The following is a 19629-nucleotide window of genomic DNA, read 5'->3' on the forward strand; positions in this document are numbered from 1 at the left end:
TGACCAACTGACTTTGAGCTGTTTTGGAGCCAAAGACTCCCCTCCACCCCAACCTGCCAGTATTAACTTGTTACAGCTATCTCTGGAGGAGGATTCAGTAGCACTCCTATCTTCGTAGACCCTGACTGTCACCTCCATCACTCTGTGGTACTGGAATCATGGTGTCAAATTTGGAGAGATGAAAGACCATTGCCAAAGAAAACAGAGTACCAGCAGTTCCAGGTGTATTCTCGCCCAAGGGACCCACAAGGGGCATGATGCTGGTAAAAAAACATAATTTCTATGAGGAGGTTTTTGTGAAGCCTAGAACTTTCAATCATGTAAATAAGGAGAATTGCATACCATGCCTCCTTGGACTTGGATCTGAATCCTGGCTGGGGCCTGCTCCTTTAGAAATAGATGTCCTAACATCTCTCACAATGTTCTTCTCCTCGAAATAGGAAGGGGCACTCTTCCTTTCTTTTGTCTGGAACTAAGCTTCTATATGTTCAACCTTCTGGGTTGGTTACGTATGTGACTTTTGAAAATGTATCTGAACAGCTCTCTGTATTTCTTGCAAGGCTTGGGCTTGTGTTTGAGATACAGTCACCGGGTCATCTAAATGTAGAAGGACTTGAATATTCTCCTCCTTTGATGGAGACTCTCAGGAATGCCTACAAGGAAGGACTTGAAACTGCCAATGTAACTCTCCAACTGCAAAACCCAGGTACTTCTGATAATCTTTCTGTAACTTGATGTAAAGTGTTCATTTTGAAGTACAGTGTTGTGAGTTGGACCCCAAAATCACAAACTAGTCTGTGCTGGTCTGAGGATTTCTTTACCAGGAAGACTGTGCAGTAGCAAACCTTCTTCCTTTTCTCAACTGGGGCTCGAGCAGTTGCATTTTAGTCTAGCAGCAATTATCACATTCTCCAAAACTCATTTGTCGAGATTTCTTGGAACAGATGAGGGAAGAAATCTTCATTCTGGAGGAATCATTTAAAAGTCCAATGAGTACCCCTGAGAATCCCAGTTGACTCACCCAACTGTCTTTTACATAATTCCTCCATTCCCAATAAACAGAGATAGACGGTTCTCCACTTTCATTGATGAGCTTTGCTACTCGAAATGGTCAGGACAGTTTCTTCTGGCTTCCTTTATGTTCCCCTTTACCACTGTTTGGTGCCTTGACTGAAAAGGGGACATATTTAAAGATGGATCAAAAAGCATCCTCAAAAGACAGGACTTCTGGAATGCTTCCACATTTCAACCCCTCAGATAAAGCTGCTTCCTGGTTGCAACCATACCACTTGTTGCCACTGCTGAGGCTTTAAGGTTGTCAAAAGTTATCTCTGAAAGGAACTTTGCTTGGGCTTCCATTGCTGTAATAGCTGGGCTACATCTCCACCCTTCAGGATTGCACCATGCAAGGATTTAAAATATTTCACCAAAGACTGACACATGTATACAGGATGAACTCCTGCTCTCATGGCCAAATTGAGACCAGATTATGCTATTTTAAAGACACTTCTACTTTCTTACCTACCAGATCATTGATCACCATATCATCAAAACTATTCCTGGTCAAGCAGAACCTCTCCTCCAAAACAAGTACTTAAAAACCTTTATCGGGATTGGATTTGCTCCCAAAGGCATTCTAGCACATCCATTGGCAAGCTTACAGAGGATTTTTTGGTGTTTAAAGACTGTCCCAGGCGAGAACCCTACCTAGACATAATCGGGAAACCGTTTGCTCGGTCTTTGTATATTAAATTTAGAACGGGTACTTTGCCATTGAATACTTTTACCAAAACATGGAAATCCTGTACAGACAAAACTGACTTGTGTCCATCATGTTTAGCCCACCCAGAGACATTAGCCCATTTCCTATTTGTCTGCAAGGAATATGCCAATCCAAGAAGGGCGTGGCTGAAGAACTTGTGCCGGCAACTGGGAACCAGGAGCCATGATGTGGCAATTAGGATACTTGTTTCGGGCAGCTATGTACCCTATGCCTGTGCCCTAGCCAAATTTTTATTCTGGGCTTGGGCTATTCGAGCCAGAAAGCTTAAATACTCTGTTTAATTTCTTTTTAAACAATATTAATTTTAGTAAATGTCATACTTTTTGTTATTAACTGGATATGTGCTACTAATTTTATTAACTACCAATTCTTTTTTAACTTGCTTTTATGATAATGAAATTTTATCGAAATAAAGCTTTTTGACTTGACTTGACTTGGATTTAAAATATTTCACCAAAGACTGACACATGTATACAGGATGAACTCCTGCTCTCATGGCCAAATTGAGACCAGATTATGCTATTTTAAAGACACTTCTACTTTCTTACCTACCAGATCATTGATCACCATATCATCAAAACTATTCCTGTCTGGCCTGTCAAGTTGGCTAAGAAGGGATCAGTTACTACTTTGCGGGGGAGTTCCATTCGCTCTTAGAGTATATAATCTCCCCATAAATCTTGGAACAAACATTGTTTCAGGGTCCTTCCCTTCCCTCCTAAGCAGCCCAGGAATAGCCAATTTTATAGGATATTTTGGGATTGCTGGCTTATTGAACTGTCTGAACCATTCCCCGCTTGTCGAATGGGAATGGTTCCACAGACAGTTGTATAAATATGAGATCGGACCATGTGATTCCTTCTGGCTTGATATGCCCAAGGGCATATCAAGTTCCACAAACGTACTCATCATCATAGCTTGGTGAAGACAAAGAAGAAGAAATCAATGTAGAAGATGTATAAGACATCTCTAAAGAGCCTCATACTGCAGGGGACCAGGACTTGTTTGTGAAATTGGCTGAACTATATCTCCCCAGCAACTGTCTTCCTGACAAGGAGCTGGCTAAATCCTTGTCTGTCTGAGAGGATGAGAGGATGATCTCCTGGGACTATCATGATGTTTCCTTTGGTTTCGAGGAGAATGCTTCTACTTCATCGCCTCATGTAAATGGGAAAAAAAACACATTCTCTCTCTTCCCTTATCTAGAGGCCCTTTCTCTCTATTTTTAGAATCCTAACAATATCTAAGGATTAATCACAGACAAAATCATACATTTGTTATACCATATTCTAAAATAAACAGGAAGATCTGGGGATATGTACTCTCCTTCAATAGTTAAAGGGTTGGTCCTTAGAGCTGCAATAGAAACAAAGAAAGGACTCTGTGAAGGGGTGGTTTTTGGTGGATTCCGCTTCTCTACACCTCCGTAGTAAGGAATGGGACGAGGTATGCGGGTGAGAAGGTATTGCCCCCACACTAGGTTTGTACAATATAAAACTGCAAACAAAAATCATTATTAAAAGTCCATGTAGTGTGCCCTCTTCTTCCCTCGCCTAGGACCCTTAGTCTTACAAAGACTTCCCAATAGTGAGGGTTTCCAGTGACTTCAAAACCATCCACCTCATACCCTGTATGACTGACTCATCAGTAAATAAATGTCTTCATGAGTATTTGTGCGTCAATGAATGGCCCATTACAGTGCTCGTGATTTACAGGGGGTAACTACTTCTCCCTCTCCTTTCCCCAACCAAGTGTTAGCTTCTCTGGATCGAAGTTGTTCAATATTATTTAATTCAGCCCTTCGGAGAAGCAGCTATGCTGCCAGCACGGTTGCTGTTGTCGGCTGTCAACGGTTTTCTTCTGAAGATCGTGACCTCTGTTGCAGCCGAAACGCAAACATCAAAGACATTGTAGCCTTGCATGACCATGGGGCGAGATATCACGCTGCCCTTATGAGCACGTGGCTCCTTAATGAGATCTCGGGGAGGGTGGAGCATCTGCTTGTACAAAAAGATATCCCACAGAAAGGCAGAAACATTAAATGATGGTGACCAGAAAAAGATAGTGACCCATGGGAATTATCTTAAAAGCTTGGTTCCCTCCATAACATTTTTCAGAGATTGCTCTCACAAGGGAGGAGGATCTGGATGTAGGACATTTTACTCACTGCCTCAAACTTCTTTTTTTTGGGAAGTGTTTTTTTGTTTTTAATGAGCTGCTCACAGTTTAAGAGAGCCGCAAAGTTACACCAGGAAGTAAAGGACACAATAGACTCCCTTTAATACAAATAAACAAGGAGCAACTTCTTTATAGGCAGATAGATACGCAAATCAAGAGTGTCAAAAGACTGCTGACAAGTTATGGAAACTGATTTATCTTGTAAACCAGTCTCAACAACAGCAGGTCAAAGAGCAGTCAAATCCAGCGTGTGAAAGAAATGTAACCCTGCCAGATGCTATTTGTAAAACCGTGTAGAGGAGCCGCCTCTGGACCCGAGCCAATTCCAGGAAGTATTGATTTCTCTGTATGCCGGGTAATGGCTTACTTTCCCAGGGCTGTGTCATAAATGCATTGACCTCGAGGACACTGATACAGTTTTCTCAGGAGATTCAATATGTAGGCCTTGATGTATTACATTCTAAATGAGGTGGATCAGCCTAAGCCAGGCTCTAAGCTAGACAGTGGAACTTGCCCCTCCCCTGACCCCAGCTCGCTCCCCGGTGAATGTAGAAATTTGGTTTGGATGTACTACGTGCTGGACCCAAAAAGCATAAAAAACGACTGACATGAAGACATTGGCCATCATTACATGAGAACCGTTGTTTTTATTTGGAGCTTGGGGACCACATTCATGCCTGTTGGTCACTATCCTCCTCTAGGGAAGCGTAATGAGGGATAGGCTCTCAACCAAGGTTTCCCATTCTCCATACCAATATGGCCTCCTTCAGAAACACGGACGACACATTTCCCCGAATTTAAAGGGCCGCAATGTTATTGCATAGCTATAGACAGCAGTCAGTGAATTGGAGGTAGTCAGTTTCTCGAAGGCCCCTTTGTATTTATATGCATTTATTGTCCTCCGTGAATATTTCATATGTACCTGCACGTGTCTGTATCCTCACAGTTTGTCTTATTATCCCGTTGCGTCTCTGATGCCCTTTTAGGATGTTTGCATACATTCTTCCTCAGATACTGTATGTGAGTTGTGACCATCTGTTCTCGCCGTTCCCTTATAAATTGGTGTAAGACTTTGCTGCGAAAAGTCTTTTTTTTCAAACAGACAAGGGTATTGTGCAGTGATCCCGTGCTCTCCATCTCTTTCTCACCAGCTTAAGTGTTCCAGGAATTCACCTTAACACGCATACTCAGAAATGGCTGTTTCTCTTTCCAGGGGACTTCCAGTTCGCAGTCGCTTCAGATGACAACTCCGAGTTCTGGCTCAGCACAGATGAAAGCCCGGCCAACATCCGGCTCCTGGCATACGTGGGAAAGGTACATTAAGAGATTGAACAAAACATACATGTACCATTGAAAAAAATGTACACTCGTAAATGCAGGCTCCTGATTGGTTGGAGCACCAAAGGTTCAGCACTTTGTTATACTGCTTGGAACATTCACAATCTGAAATGAGCAGAGAAGACCATGCTCTTATTGAATGCTTAGCCAAGGCACAGTAGATTGGCAGAGGGCGAGGGCGAGGGCCTTTTCACCCTTTTTAGGTCTTGTCTATTCTATTCCGCAAGGAATAAATAGACGAGAGTATAGTGGGCCATCCAAGCTCTGAAACCATCGTGGATTTTAGACAGTGCCTGTTGATTACTCGAGCGGAAAGCGCGTCCACATAAAAGCCATCAGCCTCCCTCCCACAGGCATCTGTTGCTTCCCTAGCGTGCGCAGTGCGCGCTCGGCCTCACTTCTCCTCCACGCTAATTGCTTTCACTTTCACGGCCGCCGCATTGTGAAAGCAGCTCCCAAGCAGGAGCTGCGGTAAATTGTTATATTTGCGGCTCACATCAAAACTTTTATTTTTAATTTTTTTTACTAATTGTTTACTTTTATTTATGTAACAATGGTGGCCGCGTGGGTATGCACAGCTTGCCAAACTCTTTGCCTCTGTCATGTTTTAGTAACTCAGTGCGGTGCCTGCTTAATGGGCGTCGTGCTATAACTTTTAAATATGCTCCGCTCCACCATTGTTTACTTTTATTTATGTAACAACGGTGGCCGCGTGGGTATGCACAGCTTGCCAAACTCTTTGCCTCTGTCATGTTTTAGTAACTCAGTGCGGTGCCTGCTTAATGGGCGTCTCGCTATAACTTTTAAATATGCTCCGTTCCACCACTCCCCGCTGCACGGACGCCGCGCGAAGCGGGTGCTGTGTTAATTAAACAAATCTGCTCACGCTTCAGCCATTGTTCCCCCTCCCTACCTCATCCATGCTCTTCATGTAGCTTTTTTTCATTTTACCGGACGTGGTGTCCGCATCATGTTTGCGTTTTATTTCCTCCATATTGGGGCAGTGCTCATTGGCCTCCACCTCCGCAGCACACATGGTGCTACCTCTCCTCTAGTTGCAGTCAGTGCTCCTGCAGCTTCCCAACACCCACCTTCGCCACTTTCAAGCTTGCATCCCGGCTATGGACGAGGGGTCGGAGGAAGTGGAAGGATCCATGAACCTCCCCGAGGCGTGGGTCAAAACGTGATTAAACAAAAAAATGCACACATAGATGAGTTTTGCATGCATATCAGGTATTTTTTATTTTATGGAATACATTAACATTTTTGCACAAAAATATTTGGTTACTTTGAGCCCATTTCATATGGTAAATATGCTCTGCCTCCCTCTCCGCCCCCAGCATACGCTTTCAACACCACTGGTGCCTACTTTCAGAATAACACAGGCGCTGATGTCTGCAAACTTCAGCTGGTTATCCAAAACTACAGATTTCAGGCACTAGAAAATGATGGCTTGGATTGCAGCTCCTCATCCCGCCCCCCAAGTGCCACGCTTTAGGTTTGAGCTGGCGCCTTCAGGCCTAAACTCCCTGTCATGTCTTGTATTCTGTTTTTGAACCTCCATTGTATAAAGTAATGGGGGCGTCCTCTGAAGTCCCCGGCTGAGTGAAAGCCGCACTGCTGGCAGACCGTTAGAGTTGCGCACAGCAAGTAGGAACATTTTACTCTTTCACACATGCTTTGAAATGCTTGTGAATCTCTAAGGACCTGATTCCGAATTGCTGTCTTCGATCCCCCTCCGGTCAGTCCTGTAATAAAATGACTGGTGCTTAACCCCTTCGATGCTTGTGACAAGGTCAACTCGTCATGGGTGTTACCTGCGCTGTGCGTTTGACGAGTTGACCTTGTCACATAACAAGGGATTTTTAAAATTGCAGCACAGCACGGGAAATAGCCGTAGCAATGATGCGGTTAAAGAGCTGCAGAGCAAGTCTATCACATTGTCGTGTTTCACTGAGGGCCTTTTTGTGTTGCAATTGAAGACAAACCCGTAGTTTATGCAGGAATATAGCCGTTTTAAACGCATTTGTATAATTGTATTACGGCTAGAGTGCAGAGCTTGGGTACATTGTTCTGGAACAAATAGGGTTTAAAGTAGCAAAGAAACGTAAAACTCTTGACAGGTAAATGAATTTCGGCTAATTTCATACAAATGTAGCAGTACTTGTGTTATATCTTCACCACTGTAAATCGGCGCCCTATTTGAGTTCGGCAACATTCTTTTTCGGCGTTAGCACTGGCAGTTTGGCAATCCGGAGCAATATCGCATACATGTGCTCGGCCTCACTTCCCAATCACCCCATATGGTCGTTCCCTCCCACTCGCTCGCACATCAAAGGCTGCTACGCCCACGCCAATGCGCTCCTGCCCCGCCACCCCCAAAGCTTTCATGCGCATGCTTGTTCTCCCCTGCAGCCCAGCCCACACGGCACTGCTCATCCCACTCCCCTTGCTTATACTGGTTATTGTTTTGTGTCCGTAACACAAGTAAAGCCCATGTTCCCACTCCTCAGCCTGCAGCTGATGCTGCCTCCTCCTGTGTGTTGGCCTTTTTTCTCCCCTCCAGTCCAGCCCTTGTGGCGCTGCTGATCCCCCTCCCTTTGTTTACACTTACTTTGTGGCTGTAACATGAGCGATCGACCTCTGAGAAAAGCTGCTTGCACGCATGTTTTTATTCCTGTTTTTTGGCCGGCTGGTAGTAATGCCCTATGCGACTGGTGCTGTCAGTTCAGTATGCTTCTGCTCCCTCAACATTTTTTTGAGTCCATGCCATGCATGCTGGTGCCAAGAAATGTAGTTAAGTATGTTAAATGTATTCGGCTTTCACTTGCCAATCTTTTTGATAACAAATTATCATGTACAGTCTTGGCAGAGATACCTTCTATTGAATGGGCAAGGGCCACCACAGCCCCACTCAGCGCCACCCTAGCATCACTCAGCACCACCCCGGCATCACTCAGCACCACCACAGCATCACTCAGCACCACCACAGCATCACCACAGCATCACTCAGCACCACCACAGCACCACTCAGCACCACCCCAGCATCACTCAGCGCCACCACAGCATCACTCAGCACCACCCCAGCATCACTCAGCACCACCCCAGCATCACTCAGCGCGACCCCAGCATCACTCAGCGCCACCCCAGCATCACTCAGCGCCACCACAGCACCACTCAGCGCCACCACAGCACCACTCAGCGCCACCCCAGCATCACTCAGCACCACCACAGCACCACTCAGCATCACCAGATCATCACTCAGCGCTACCCCAGCATCACTCAGCGCCACCACATTATCACTCAGCACCACCACAGCACCACTCAGCGCCACCCCAGCATCACTCAGCGCTACCCCAGCATCACTCAGCGCCACCACATTATCACTCAGCACCACCACAGCACCACTCAGCGCCACCCCAGCATCACTCAGCGCCACCCCAGAACCACTCAGCGCCACCACAGAACCACTCAGCGCCACCACAGCACCACTCAGCGCCACCCTAGCATCACTCAGCACCACCACAGCACCACCACAGCAACACTCAGCGCCATCACAGCACCACTCAGCACCACTCCGCGCCACCCCAGCATCACTCAGCACCACCCCAGCATCACTCAGCACCACCCCAGCATCACTCAGCACCACCCCCAGCATCACTCAGCACCACCCCAGCATCATTCAGCACCACCACAGCACCACTCAGCACCACCACAGCATCACTCAGTGCCACCCAGCATCACTCAGCACCACTCAGCACCACCACAGCACCACTCAGCGCCACCCCAGCATCACTCAGCACCACCACAGCACCACTTAGCATCACCACATCACTCAGCGCTACCCCAGCATCACTCAGCGCCACCACATTATCACTCAGCACCACTCAGCACCACCACAGCACCACTCAGCACAACCACAGCACCACTCAGCACCTCCACAGCATCACCCAGCACCACCACATTGTCACTCAGCACCACCACATTGTCACTCAGCACCACCACATTATCACTCAGCACCACCACATTATCACTCAGCACCACCACAGCATCACTCAGCACCACCACAGCATCACTCAGCACCACCCCAGCATCACTCAGCACCACCCCAGCATCACTCAGAACCACCCCAGCATCACTCAGCACCACCCCAGCATCACTCAGCACCACCCCAGCATCACTCAGCACCACCCCAGCATCACTCAGCACCACCCCAGCATCACTCAGCACCACCCCAGCATCACTCAGCACCACCCCAGCATCACTCAGCACCACCCCAGCATCACTCGGCGCCACCCCAGCATCACTCAGCGCCACCCCAGCATCACTCAACACCACCCCAGCATCACTCAGCACCACTAAGCAACACTCAGCACCACCACAGCATCACTCAGCACCACCACAGCATCACTCAGCGCCACTCCAGCATCACTCAGCACCACCACATCATCACTCAGCGCTACCCCAGCATCACGCAGCACCACCACATTATCACGCAGCACCACCACTCAGCAGCACCACAGCACCACTCAGCAGCACCACAGCATCACTCAGCACCACCACAGCATCACTCAGCACCACCACAGCATCACTCAGCACCACCACAGCATCACTCAGCACCACCACAGCATCACTCAGCACCACCACAGCATCACTCAGCACCACCACAGCACCACCACAGCATCACTCAGCACCACCACAGCATCACTCAGCACCACCACAGCATCAGTCAGCACCACCACAGCACCACTCAGCAGCACCACCACAGCACCACTCAGCACCACCACAGCATCACTCAGCACCACCACAGCATCACTCAGCACCACCACAGCATCACTCAGCACCACCACAGCATCACTCAGCACCACCACAGCACCACTCAGCACCACCACATCACTCGGGCGGGGCCTCCACAGCATCACTCGGGCCTCCACAGCATCACTCGGGGCCTCCACAGCATCACTCGGGGCCTCCACAGCATCACTCGGGGCCTCCACAGCATCACTCGGGGCCTCCACAGCATCACTCGGGGCCTCCACAGCATCACTCGGGGCCTCCACAGCATCACTCGGGGCCTCCACAGCATCACTCGGGGCCTCCACAGCATCACTCGGGGCCTCCACAGCATCACTCGGGGCCTCCAAAAGTATCACTCTGGCACCACAGCATCACTCTGGCACCACAGCATCACTCTGGCACCACAGCATCACTCTGGCACCACAGCATCACTCTGGCACCACAGCATCACTCTGGCACCACAGCATCACTCTGGCACCACAGCATCACTCTGGCACCACAGCATCACTCTGGCACCACAGCATCACTCTGGCACCACAGCATCACTCTGGCACCACAGCATCACTCTGGCACCACAGCATCACTCTGGCACCACAGCATCACTCTGGCACCACAGCATCACTCTGGCACCACAGCATCACTCTGGCACCACAGCATCACTCTGGCACCACAGCATCACTCTAGCACCACAGCATCACTCTGGCACCACAGCATCACTCTAGCACCACAGCATCACTCTTCGTCACCACAGCATCACTCTTCGCCACCACAACATCACTCTTCGCCACCACAACATCACTCTTCGCCACCACAACATCACTCTTCGCCACCACAACATCACTCTTCGCCACCACAACATCACTCTTCGCCACCACAACATCACTCTTCGCCACCACAACATCACTCTTCGCCACCACAACATCACTCTTCGCCACAACAACATCACTCTTCGCCACCACAACATCACTCTTCGCCACCACAACATCACTCTTCGCCACCACAACATCACTCTTCGCCACCACAACATCACTCTTCGCCACCACAACATCACTCTTCGCCACCACAACATCACTCTTCGCCACCACAACATCACTCTTTGCCACCACAACATCACTCTTTGCCACCACAACATCACTCTTTGCCACCACAACATCACTCTTCGCCACCACAACATCACTCTTCGCCACCACAACATCACTCCGCACCATCACAGCATCAATCTGTGCAACCATTCAACAACAACTGGTTCAAATATGTTCTCTCAATGTTTCAAGGTTTATTACAAATGTCACAAAAAGATGTTAATATTTCACTTCTGTTCTTGCATTTTCGTCACAATAAAATACACTGAACATAATATTTACAAAAGTTATTTACAAAAGTTTAAGCTATTGCCATTATAAATTACAATCACTTTTATTTAAGTATTATTTATTTAAAAAAATTAAAAGCCATTGTTATTTGTAATATCAATACACCTAAGTCACGTAAATGCAAAACATGTTGCATTACAAATGCTATAGGTGTCACATTTGCGAAAGTTATAACTATTGGCATTGTAAATGACAAAGCTATTAATTTAGCTATTTTCAAAACCAACACATAAACAAATTGCCTCCTCCCCCCCCCCCCCCCCCGGATTTTTTAAACCGCGCTTTCCATTCGGCGCTTAGATTCATTTCTATACTTCCCCTGAGGCGGAAAGCCGGGGGCTTAGATTTTTAGAACTGTGTTAGTTGAACATTGTTTTCAACTGCTTTTAAAATCTGCACAATTGTTTTAACAAGCTCACTGCAGCCTCGGTGGGGATCTTACCTGCAGCCTCGAACCTGCTCCCCGCGCAGCCGACTAGGTGCTGACTCGGTAGGAGACCGGGGTGGACGCATCTTGGAGGTACGCCGAGGGCAGCGCTCTAGCTGTTGGCTGCCTCTCACCCCCCCTTGCTCTGTCCTATATTATGACCCATAATTCCGGACCGCGCAGCGGGCGCGCCGAAGGCGCGCCAAAGGCAAGCCCGTCTGCGCCCGTCCACGATGGGACCGGGCCCAGGGCCAAGACCCCTGGAACACCAGCCATACAGGCTTATACTGTTTATACTAGATCGGAATTAATGCGGCTGCGCCATGGCCCTGGTAACAACTGCATTTTGAAGGAACCTGAGGGCTTATTGACCAAACAGGTAATCAACTGCCCTCACTGTATGGCAACGTTGCCCCACTCTCAGCCTGTCGCAAAAACAAACGAGATCACTGATAAGAATTGTTCTAGCCTAAAACTAGCTCTTATTAATGTCCGCTCATTGGGCAAACATACACAGGAGATAGTCGATATATTCACTGATAGAAACATTGACATACTGTTTATGACAGAAACTTGGTTGGATAAGGCATCAGACCCTGATCCTGTGGTCGCAATTCCTGAAGGATATGGAATTCAAAGGCAGGACAGACTTAAAAAAGGCGGCGGGTTGGCGATTATTTCCCGCAACCTGTTTCCAGTTAGAATAGATCAAATCCTTTCCTCTCATTGCGAGGCACTTCGCTTTGCCATCTCACTAACCCCCTCACAAAATCTCAAAGGAGTTCTTCTATATAGACCTCCAGGAGCACGTAGTGAATTCCTGGCTTCTATCAATACATTGCTGGAATCAGTAGCTATTGATGAGTCATTTATTGTTCTTGGCGATTTTAATTTCCACTTGGAGAAAATTGAGAATAATGACACCCTTACTCCATTGACTGACTTGGAAGCCTTTGGACTATCTCAGTTAGTCAAATCACCAACGCATGAAGCCAGACATGTATGGATGGTATTTTCTCCAACGTTAAAGGAATTTTCATCCAAGATATCCTCCCTCTTCTTTGGTCCGATCACTACGCTATTATCTGTAGGTTAATCACTGAAGGAACAAAAAAACACTAAGGTAGGGGGGACCTGGGGGAAGTTTAAAGACCAAGCTCTGGATACAATCCCCAAAGAAGCTTATAAACAACACAAGGTACCAGAGGGTCTCAAAAGATGTGCCCAAAAGTAATAAAAAGCCAACCAATCCCTGACCTCTAAGAAGATGCGTCACAGAAGGCTCTCAACAGGATGAGGAAAATACCCATCAGTCACCATACGGATCCGCCCTTCATCATTTGGGATTTTATCCGTACCACCCGTCTGAGAAGATCGGTGCCACAATCAGAGGTCAACCCGGTGGTAAGGGGGTTCCTCGAAAGGTGTAGGCAAATACAGTGTGGTCAACCACTCGATGTTATGAGTGGCTAGAGACATGTGACTGGGGTGTGCAGTGCTGGAAAAAGTGAGGAAGTGAGAAAACCAAGAGGAAAGTGTATTAAAAGTGGTTTAGAGAAAGCACTTAACAAAATGTATTCTATGTGTGCCTAACATACCAATATTGAAAATAAGTGCAACCTGAGGCTGTCTGGTTATGTAGACAGCCTGAGGTGAATGTGGTCTAGGTCCTAATATTGGTATGTTAGGCACACATAGAATAAATTTTGTTAAGTGCTTTCTCTAAACCAATTTTAATACACTTTCCTCTTGGTTTTCTCACTCCCTCACTTTTTCCAGCACTGCACACCCCAGTCACATGTCTCTAGCCACTCATAACATCGAGTGGTTGACCACACTGTCATTGCCTACACCTTTCGAGGAACCCCCTTACCACCGGGTTGACCTCTGATTGTGGCACCGATCTTCTCAGACGGGTGGTACGGATAAAATCCCAAATGATGAAGGGCGGATCCGTATGGTGACTGATGGGTATTTTCCTCATCCTGTTGAGAGCCTTCTGTGATGCATCTTCTTAGAGGTCAGGGATTGGTTGGCTTTTTATTACTTTTGGGCACATCTTTTGAGACCCTCTGGTACCTTGTGTTGTTTATAATCACTGAAGGACCCCGACTAAGAATGTGGTAGCACTCGGCCATGACACCTTTAGAAATTGGAACGATATAGACAATTCACTTTTTTCCACATTATTGACAAACACTTGTCCGGTCATTGCATCTGATTCGAATATAGCTACTGAGCAATTTCTGAATTGGATAAGTAACGCCACTAATCAACTCGCACCAGAAAAAACAATCTCTAAAAATACATTGTCCCACTCGCTCGGTGGTTTTCGGATTCTCTTCGAGAACAAAGACAGAGGTGTAGGAATTTAGAAAGACGCTGGCGAAGATCCTACTCCTTGGAACAAAAGATGTGCTATAAGAAAGAACTTACGAAGTATAAAAAAAATGATTTTGGAAGAAAAAAGAAAATTCTACACATCTAAGATAGAAACATCAATAAACTCATACAGAGAATTGTATCAAGTAGTGAAACCGCTATCGGGTAGAGCACCTGATCCTGTCCCTCTGCCATCTCAAGCATTCACTGACGCCTTAGCGCTATATTTCTATGGAAAGGTAGATAACATTTATGCAGAGTTTTCCTCCAAAGTCTCTACTCATTCCGATCTACCAAGTACTACCCCCTCTGATTTTTATTTTTTACAATTTAAAGATATTACAGAACAGCATACCATGGAAATTTTAAAATCTGTAAAGGCCGTGTCTGCCCTTGACCCATGTCCACCTAAAATTCTCTCCCCAGTCATCAATTTGATTGCACCGGTGGTAACCCAGATATGTAATGCCATGTTTGAGACAGGGATTTTTCCAACTAGACTAAAAAATACACTTCTTAAACCACTCCTTAAGAAACCTAACCTGGATGTAGATGATTTGAAAAACTATAGACCCATAGCTAATCTGCCTTTTCTGGCGAAGGTTGCAGAAAAAGCAATGAACATGCAACTGTCAGAATTTATTGAGGAACATCGTCTGCTGGACGATACGCAGTTTGGGTTCCGCAAGTTGCATGGAACCGAAACTGCTCTCATCAAGGCTTCAGAAGACATAAGGATAATTAGAGACCAAGGAGGCACTGCAGTGCTCATATTGTTGGATTTGTCAGCAGCCTTTGACACGGTCGATCATGATATCCTGATCGACCGTGTCTCGGCACTAGGCATCCAACAAAGAGCTAAAGATCTACTGTCTTCTTTCCTGTCAGAGAGAACGCAGACAGTTAGTCTAGGGCCATATCGATCGGCCAATCTAACCCTTCCCTGTGGAGTCCCTCAAGGCTCATCCCTAAGTCCAACACTTTTTAACATCTATGTGTCGGAGCTAGCTAGAGTGAGAAAATCTTATGGGATGAGCCTTACCTCCTATGCTGATGATACTCAGCTGGTGTTGGCTATAAATAGAGATGGAGACACTGTAGCAGAGTCTTTCCAAAGGGGCATGCTGGCCGTCAGATCTAAGACTGCACTTCAGCTATTAGTTCCCCGTTTTGTGGTGACAGCAGCAAAGCTTTGGAACACATTACCTTTAAACATCTGTACTGCCTCATCACTGCTTCAATGTCGTAAGATAATAAAGACCTGGCTGTTTAACCAGTAAATCTAAGCTTTAACATCTTGCATAGAATCTGTAGCGCCGAGACGCCCAAGGTCATTTGTTTGCGCTTTATAAATTTCAAAAATAAATAAATAAATTACATTTTTTAAGAACTGGCTATTGGTCTTTCATTAACTTCTCTGCCACAAGGGTGGGATTGATCCCTTCCTACACCATCCACATGGAACAACGTTCTGGACATGATAAAAGCCACTGCATCTGGTTATTGGAAGGCCGACCCAGAGGCTCTTTCATTAGTTCTGCAAGTGAACTACAGTGGCATTAGAAACCATGACTGTGGGAAGTAAGTAAACTGAAACACCATAAGCAAAAGCCAAAGATTGAACAACAGACTCAAAAGAGGTGGGATGCTGAGCGGCAAAAAAGACTTTCCGTCTAAAAAGCACAAGCATCTTACTTTTAAAATAGGAAGGCCAGAGGTCATTGGTTCATAGATGGGCGGTTTCAGAAAGAGCACCACGTATTTGACCAATTAAGGTGGAAGGGGCTGATGTGCATTCTTTAGCCGTAGAATGCTCGATTGCTACCTGGAAAGCTGCAGGGATTTCCCTTCCATCAAAACAGACTATATTGCGCTGATTTCTGTTAACCATGTGTGGTTGGAACCTCTGTGGTTTTATCTTGTATGACCTTGTTTACAGGGGAGGGGTACTTATAAGTGCAGATTGCCTTTTAGGTTTTGCCTGCTTGCACTGTGCTTGTTAAATCTCTTGTATCTAATATTTCTTAAATGGGGGTACTTATCAGTTCCCATAGCTAAATTACAGTATTAGTTTGCTTTATTGTGGATTTTTTTTTAACTTCCCCTGGCTGCATGCATGTATGATACTTCTACTAAAGCTCTTTACTCTGTTTAGACCCCATTCACTTTCAAGATAAGATCTCTTTCTTCAGAAAAGGCAGACCGCTTCTAGCAGTATGCTGGAATGCTTGCCTTTTATTACTTAGTTGTGTAAAGCAGATGCTTTAGCCTAAGAACATTTATGGCATTTCCTATTCATGCCTCAGGACCTTTCTTTGCAGTTTGTAGGCGTTACTGGATTGATTTTTTTCAACGTAATCTATTTGGTCATTAGGATCAATTCTAAATGTTGTAATAAACATTGCATGTTAAAAATAAAGTTAATATACAAGAACTATGCTATATTTGACTACTAAACAGGCAGCCACAATTGCAGTTACTTTGCAGTCAAAAGGGACTTGATTTGAATGGTGTAGCAGGTGCAGTGGCACCAGGGCCAAACGTTGTCAGAACTCCTCTAAACATCGAATATTGCTATATTTTACTACTACTTCAGTTGATAGGTACTTGATTTAAGTGGTGCAGCAGGTGCATACACCAGGGCCAAAAGTAGTAAAAACTCCACTAAACACAAATAATGCTATATTTTACTATCTAGTTATCTAGCAAGCGACAGGGTCAAGATTTTAGTAGTGCAGCAGGTGCTGTGGCACCGGGCCCAAACCCTCCAGGTACCCCACAAAACACTGATTATTGCTATATTTTACAACTAAACAGGCAGTACAAGTGCAGTTATCTTATTGGCAAGAGAGTTGTGAATTAAGTGGTGCAGCGGGTGCAGTCAAACTGGGCAAAAAAGTTGTTAGAACTCCTCTAAACATCTAAAATGGTTATATTTCACTAGTAAACAGGTACTCACTAGTGCAGGAATCCTGCAGGCAATAGGGTCAGTATTTCAATAAAGCACAAGGTGCAGTGGGACCGGGTCCAAAAGTTGTCAGAACTTCTCTAACCACATAATATAGCTATATTTAACTACTAAATAAGCAGTCACAAGTCTAGTTACCTTGCAGGCACTGGGGTCATGATTTCAGTGGTGCAGCAGGTGCAGTGACACCAGGGCCCAAAGCTCTAGGAACCTCTCTGAACACCAAATATTGCAATATTTAGCTTCTAAACAGGCAGTCATAAGTGCAGTTAGTTTATAGGCAATAGCGTCATGATTTGAACGGTCAGCAGGTACAATGGCACCATGGCCAAAAGTTGTCATAACTCCTCTGAACACAATATTTTGCTATATTTTACAAGTAAACAGGCTGTCACAAATGCAGTTATCTTGCATGCACTAGGGACATGATTTGAATGGTGCAGCAGATGCAGTGGCACAGGGCCCAAAAGTTTTCAGAACCCCTCTAAACACATAATATTGCTATTACATCAATTGGGATTATTATTTCCCTCTTTCATTTTTCAAAATGTTGCTATTACTTACCCACACTCAGTGGCAGCTGCCACAACACGAAGGAGGGGGAGGGAGGGAGGGAGGGACGGACGGACAGACAGACAGACAGACAGGCAGGCGGGTGGGGGGTTGGAACAGGGAAGGGAAAATAGTAGTTAAAAAAAAGGTACCTTTTCCCCACAGCCTCCGATGGCCGCCTGCAGCAGGCTTAGAGCTCTCCCATTAGTCTTTGGGAAGGCAGAGGCTGCTCAGCCAATCCTGGCGCTGACCTCCTCCCAGGAAAGCAGCACGGGATTGGTCTGAGCATCCTGCTACACCGCTCAGACACTGCCTGTGAGCCTGCTGCATTTCTCCAACCCGGCTGTGAACACAGCTTAATTGGAGAAATAGAAGAGCGTATGTATGTTTGGCCGGCCTAGGACGACAACCCTTACATACATGCACACTTCTAAATACCAACACCTGCTTGTCATGGCCAGGCTCGCCCAGCCCTTCACGCATGTCAGAATTAGTCTAGGAAAAATAAAATTATATTGTTTCATTATCATTTTATTTTTCAGCGAATGACTGACGAGTGGGACGATGCTCCTCCACCATTATAGAGGAGCCGCCCCTCGCCACACTATAGAAACAACACAATATATTGCCTTTTTGTACATAAACAAGTCAACACTTTAACAGAGATTTTTTAACTTATATTGTACAACTACTCAGCAAGCTACAACTTACAGCAAAAAACAGCTTATTTTTATTCACATAGGCGAAACCTAATGCATTTACCAATGCTTGTAAAAACAGAGGTTTTTTTTACCAGCCCAAGGTGTTTTACTGGAGAGGGTTGCTTTAATCAAGAGAATATTTACATAAAAGGTGGTTCACATGGTGTGTGCTTTACAGTAGATGTACTTTATAAGAGTGACATACTTTACAAAAGAGTGGCATTTACAGGAGACTAGTGCGTTATAAGACAGAGGTGCTTTACCAAAGGGAGGGAGGTATTTTAAAGAATAGGCCAGCTTTATACAAGAGGCATTGTTTACAGGAACACTGCTTCTATACTAGAGGTGATCCATAAGTTGTGTAATATGCAATATCCCAGAATAATTGATTTGATCTTATGTAACTTAGCTGCTCTATATATACGTGTTATCTATGTTGTGAACATTTACTGTTGTAAAGTGCCATGATACCTTCTGGTCTAGCTAGCACTATATAAAACTTTCAAATAAATAAATACATTGGAGATGACCTCTGCATTCATGTAAAGAAGCAACCATATATGTGTTTGACAGAAACAGTAGACTTGAGAAAATGGGTGACATTAAAGACCTTTGTGTCATCCCTAACAACAGCTCTGAGACCTGAGAGGAAAGGCGTGATGCTCATTTATTGAGACAAATAAATACCTGAACTGGCAATGTTGCTGGTTCAGAATTACTAGACGGTGACTTTTTAACAGAACCCTTAAAGCTAATATCAGAGACAAATCTCAATACAATTACCTTTAACAGTCCATGTGAATTCATCCAACAGGGACACAAGGACAGCCTCTCCAATACAGTGAAGATGAAGAGGATCTGGTAGGGATGTACCCCTTAGTTTTTAAATGTTTGTTTTAATTTCTTTTACAAGAATGATGGTGAATATATGGAAATAATTCCTATGGCATTAGCTTATGCAATTTTTCCACGTACACAATATATTCAAAACTTGGTTCTGAAAACTTCATCCCCTAGGATTTAGAAGAGACCCAACTAGGTCCTTGGTTGAGCTCTTTCATTCTTTTACCTTCAAAGTACAAGTAGTCCAAGGAACGATCCCCAAAATTAAAATACCCCCACTTTGTACC

At 45.5% G+C, this 19629-nt stretch overlaps 1 protein-coding gene across 1 annotated transcript in view; it reads left to right on the forward strand.

The window, feature by feature from the left end:
* The window catches only part of B4GALNT4 (beta-1,4-N-acetyl-galactosaminyltransferase 4), a 910917-nt gene that overhangs the window by 547567 nt on the left and 343721 nt on the right, over positions 1–19629 (forward strand). Inside the window, exon 6 of the mRNA XM_086956391.1 lies at positions 5175–5275. Within this exon, the coding sequence (XP_086812517.1) occupies positions 5175–5275 (101 nt within the window). The remainder of the gene's footprint in view (positions 1–5174; positions 5276–19629) is intronic.

This window comes from Lissotriton vulgaris, chromosome 2_1 (genome assembly GCF_964263255.1).
Source record: "Lissotriton vulgaris chromosome 2_1, aLisVul1.2, whole genome shotgun sequence".
Classification (NCBI taxonomy): Eukaryota; Metazoa; Chordata; class Amphibia; order Caudata; family Salamandridae; genus Lissotriton; species Lissotriton vulgaris.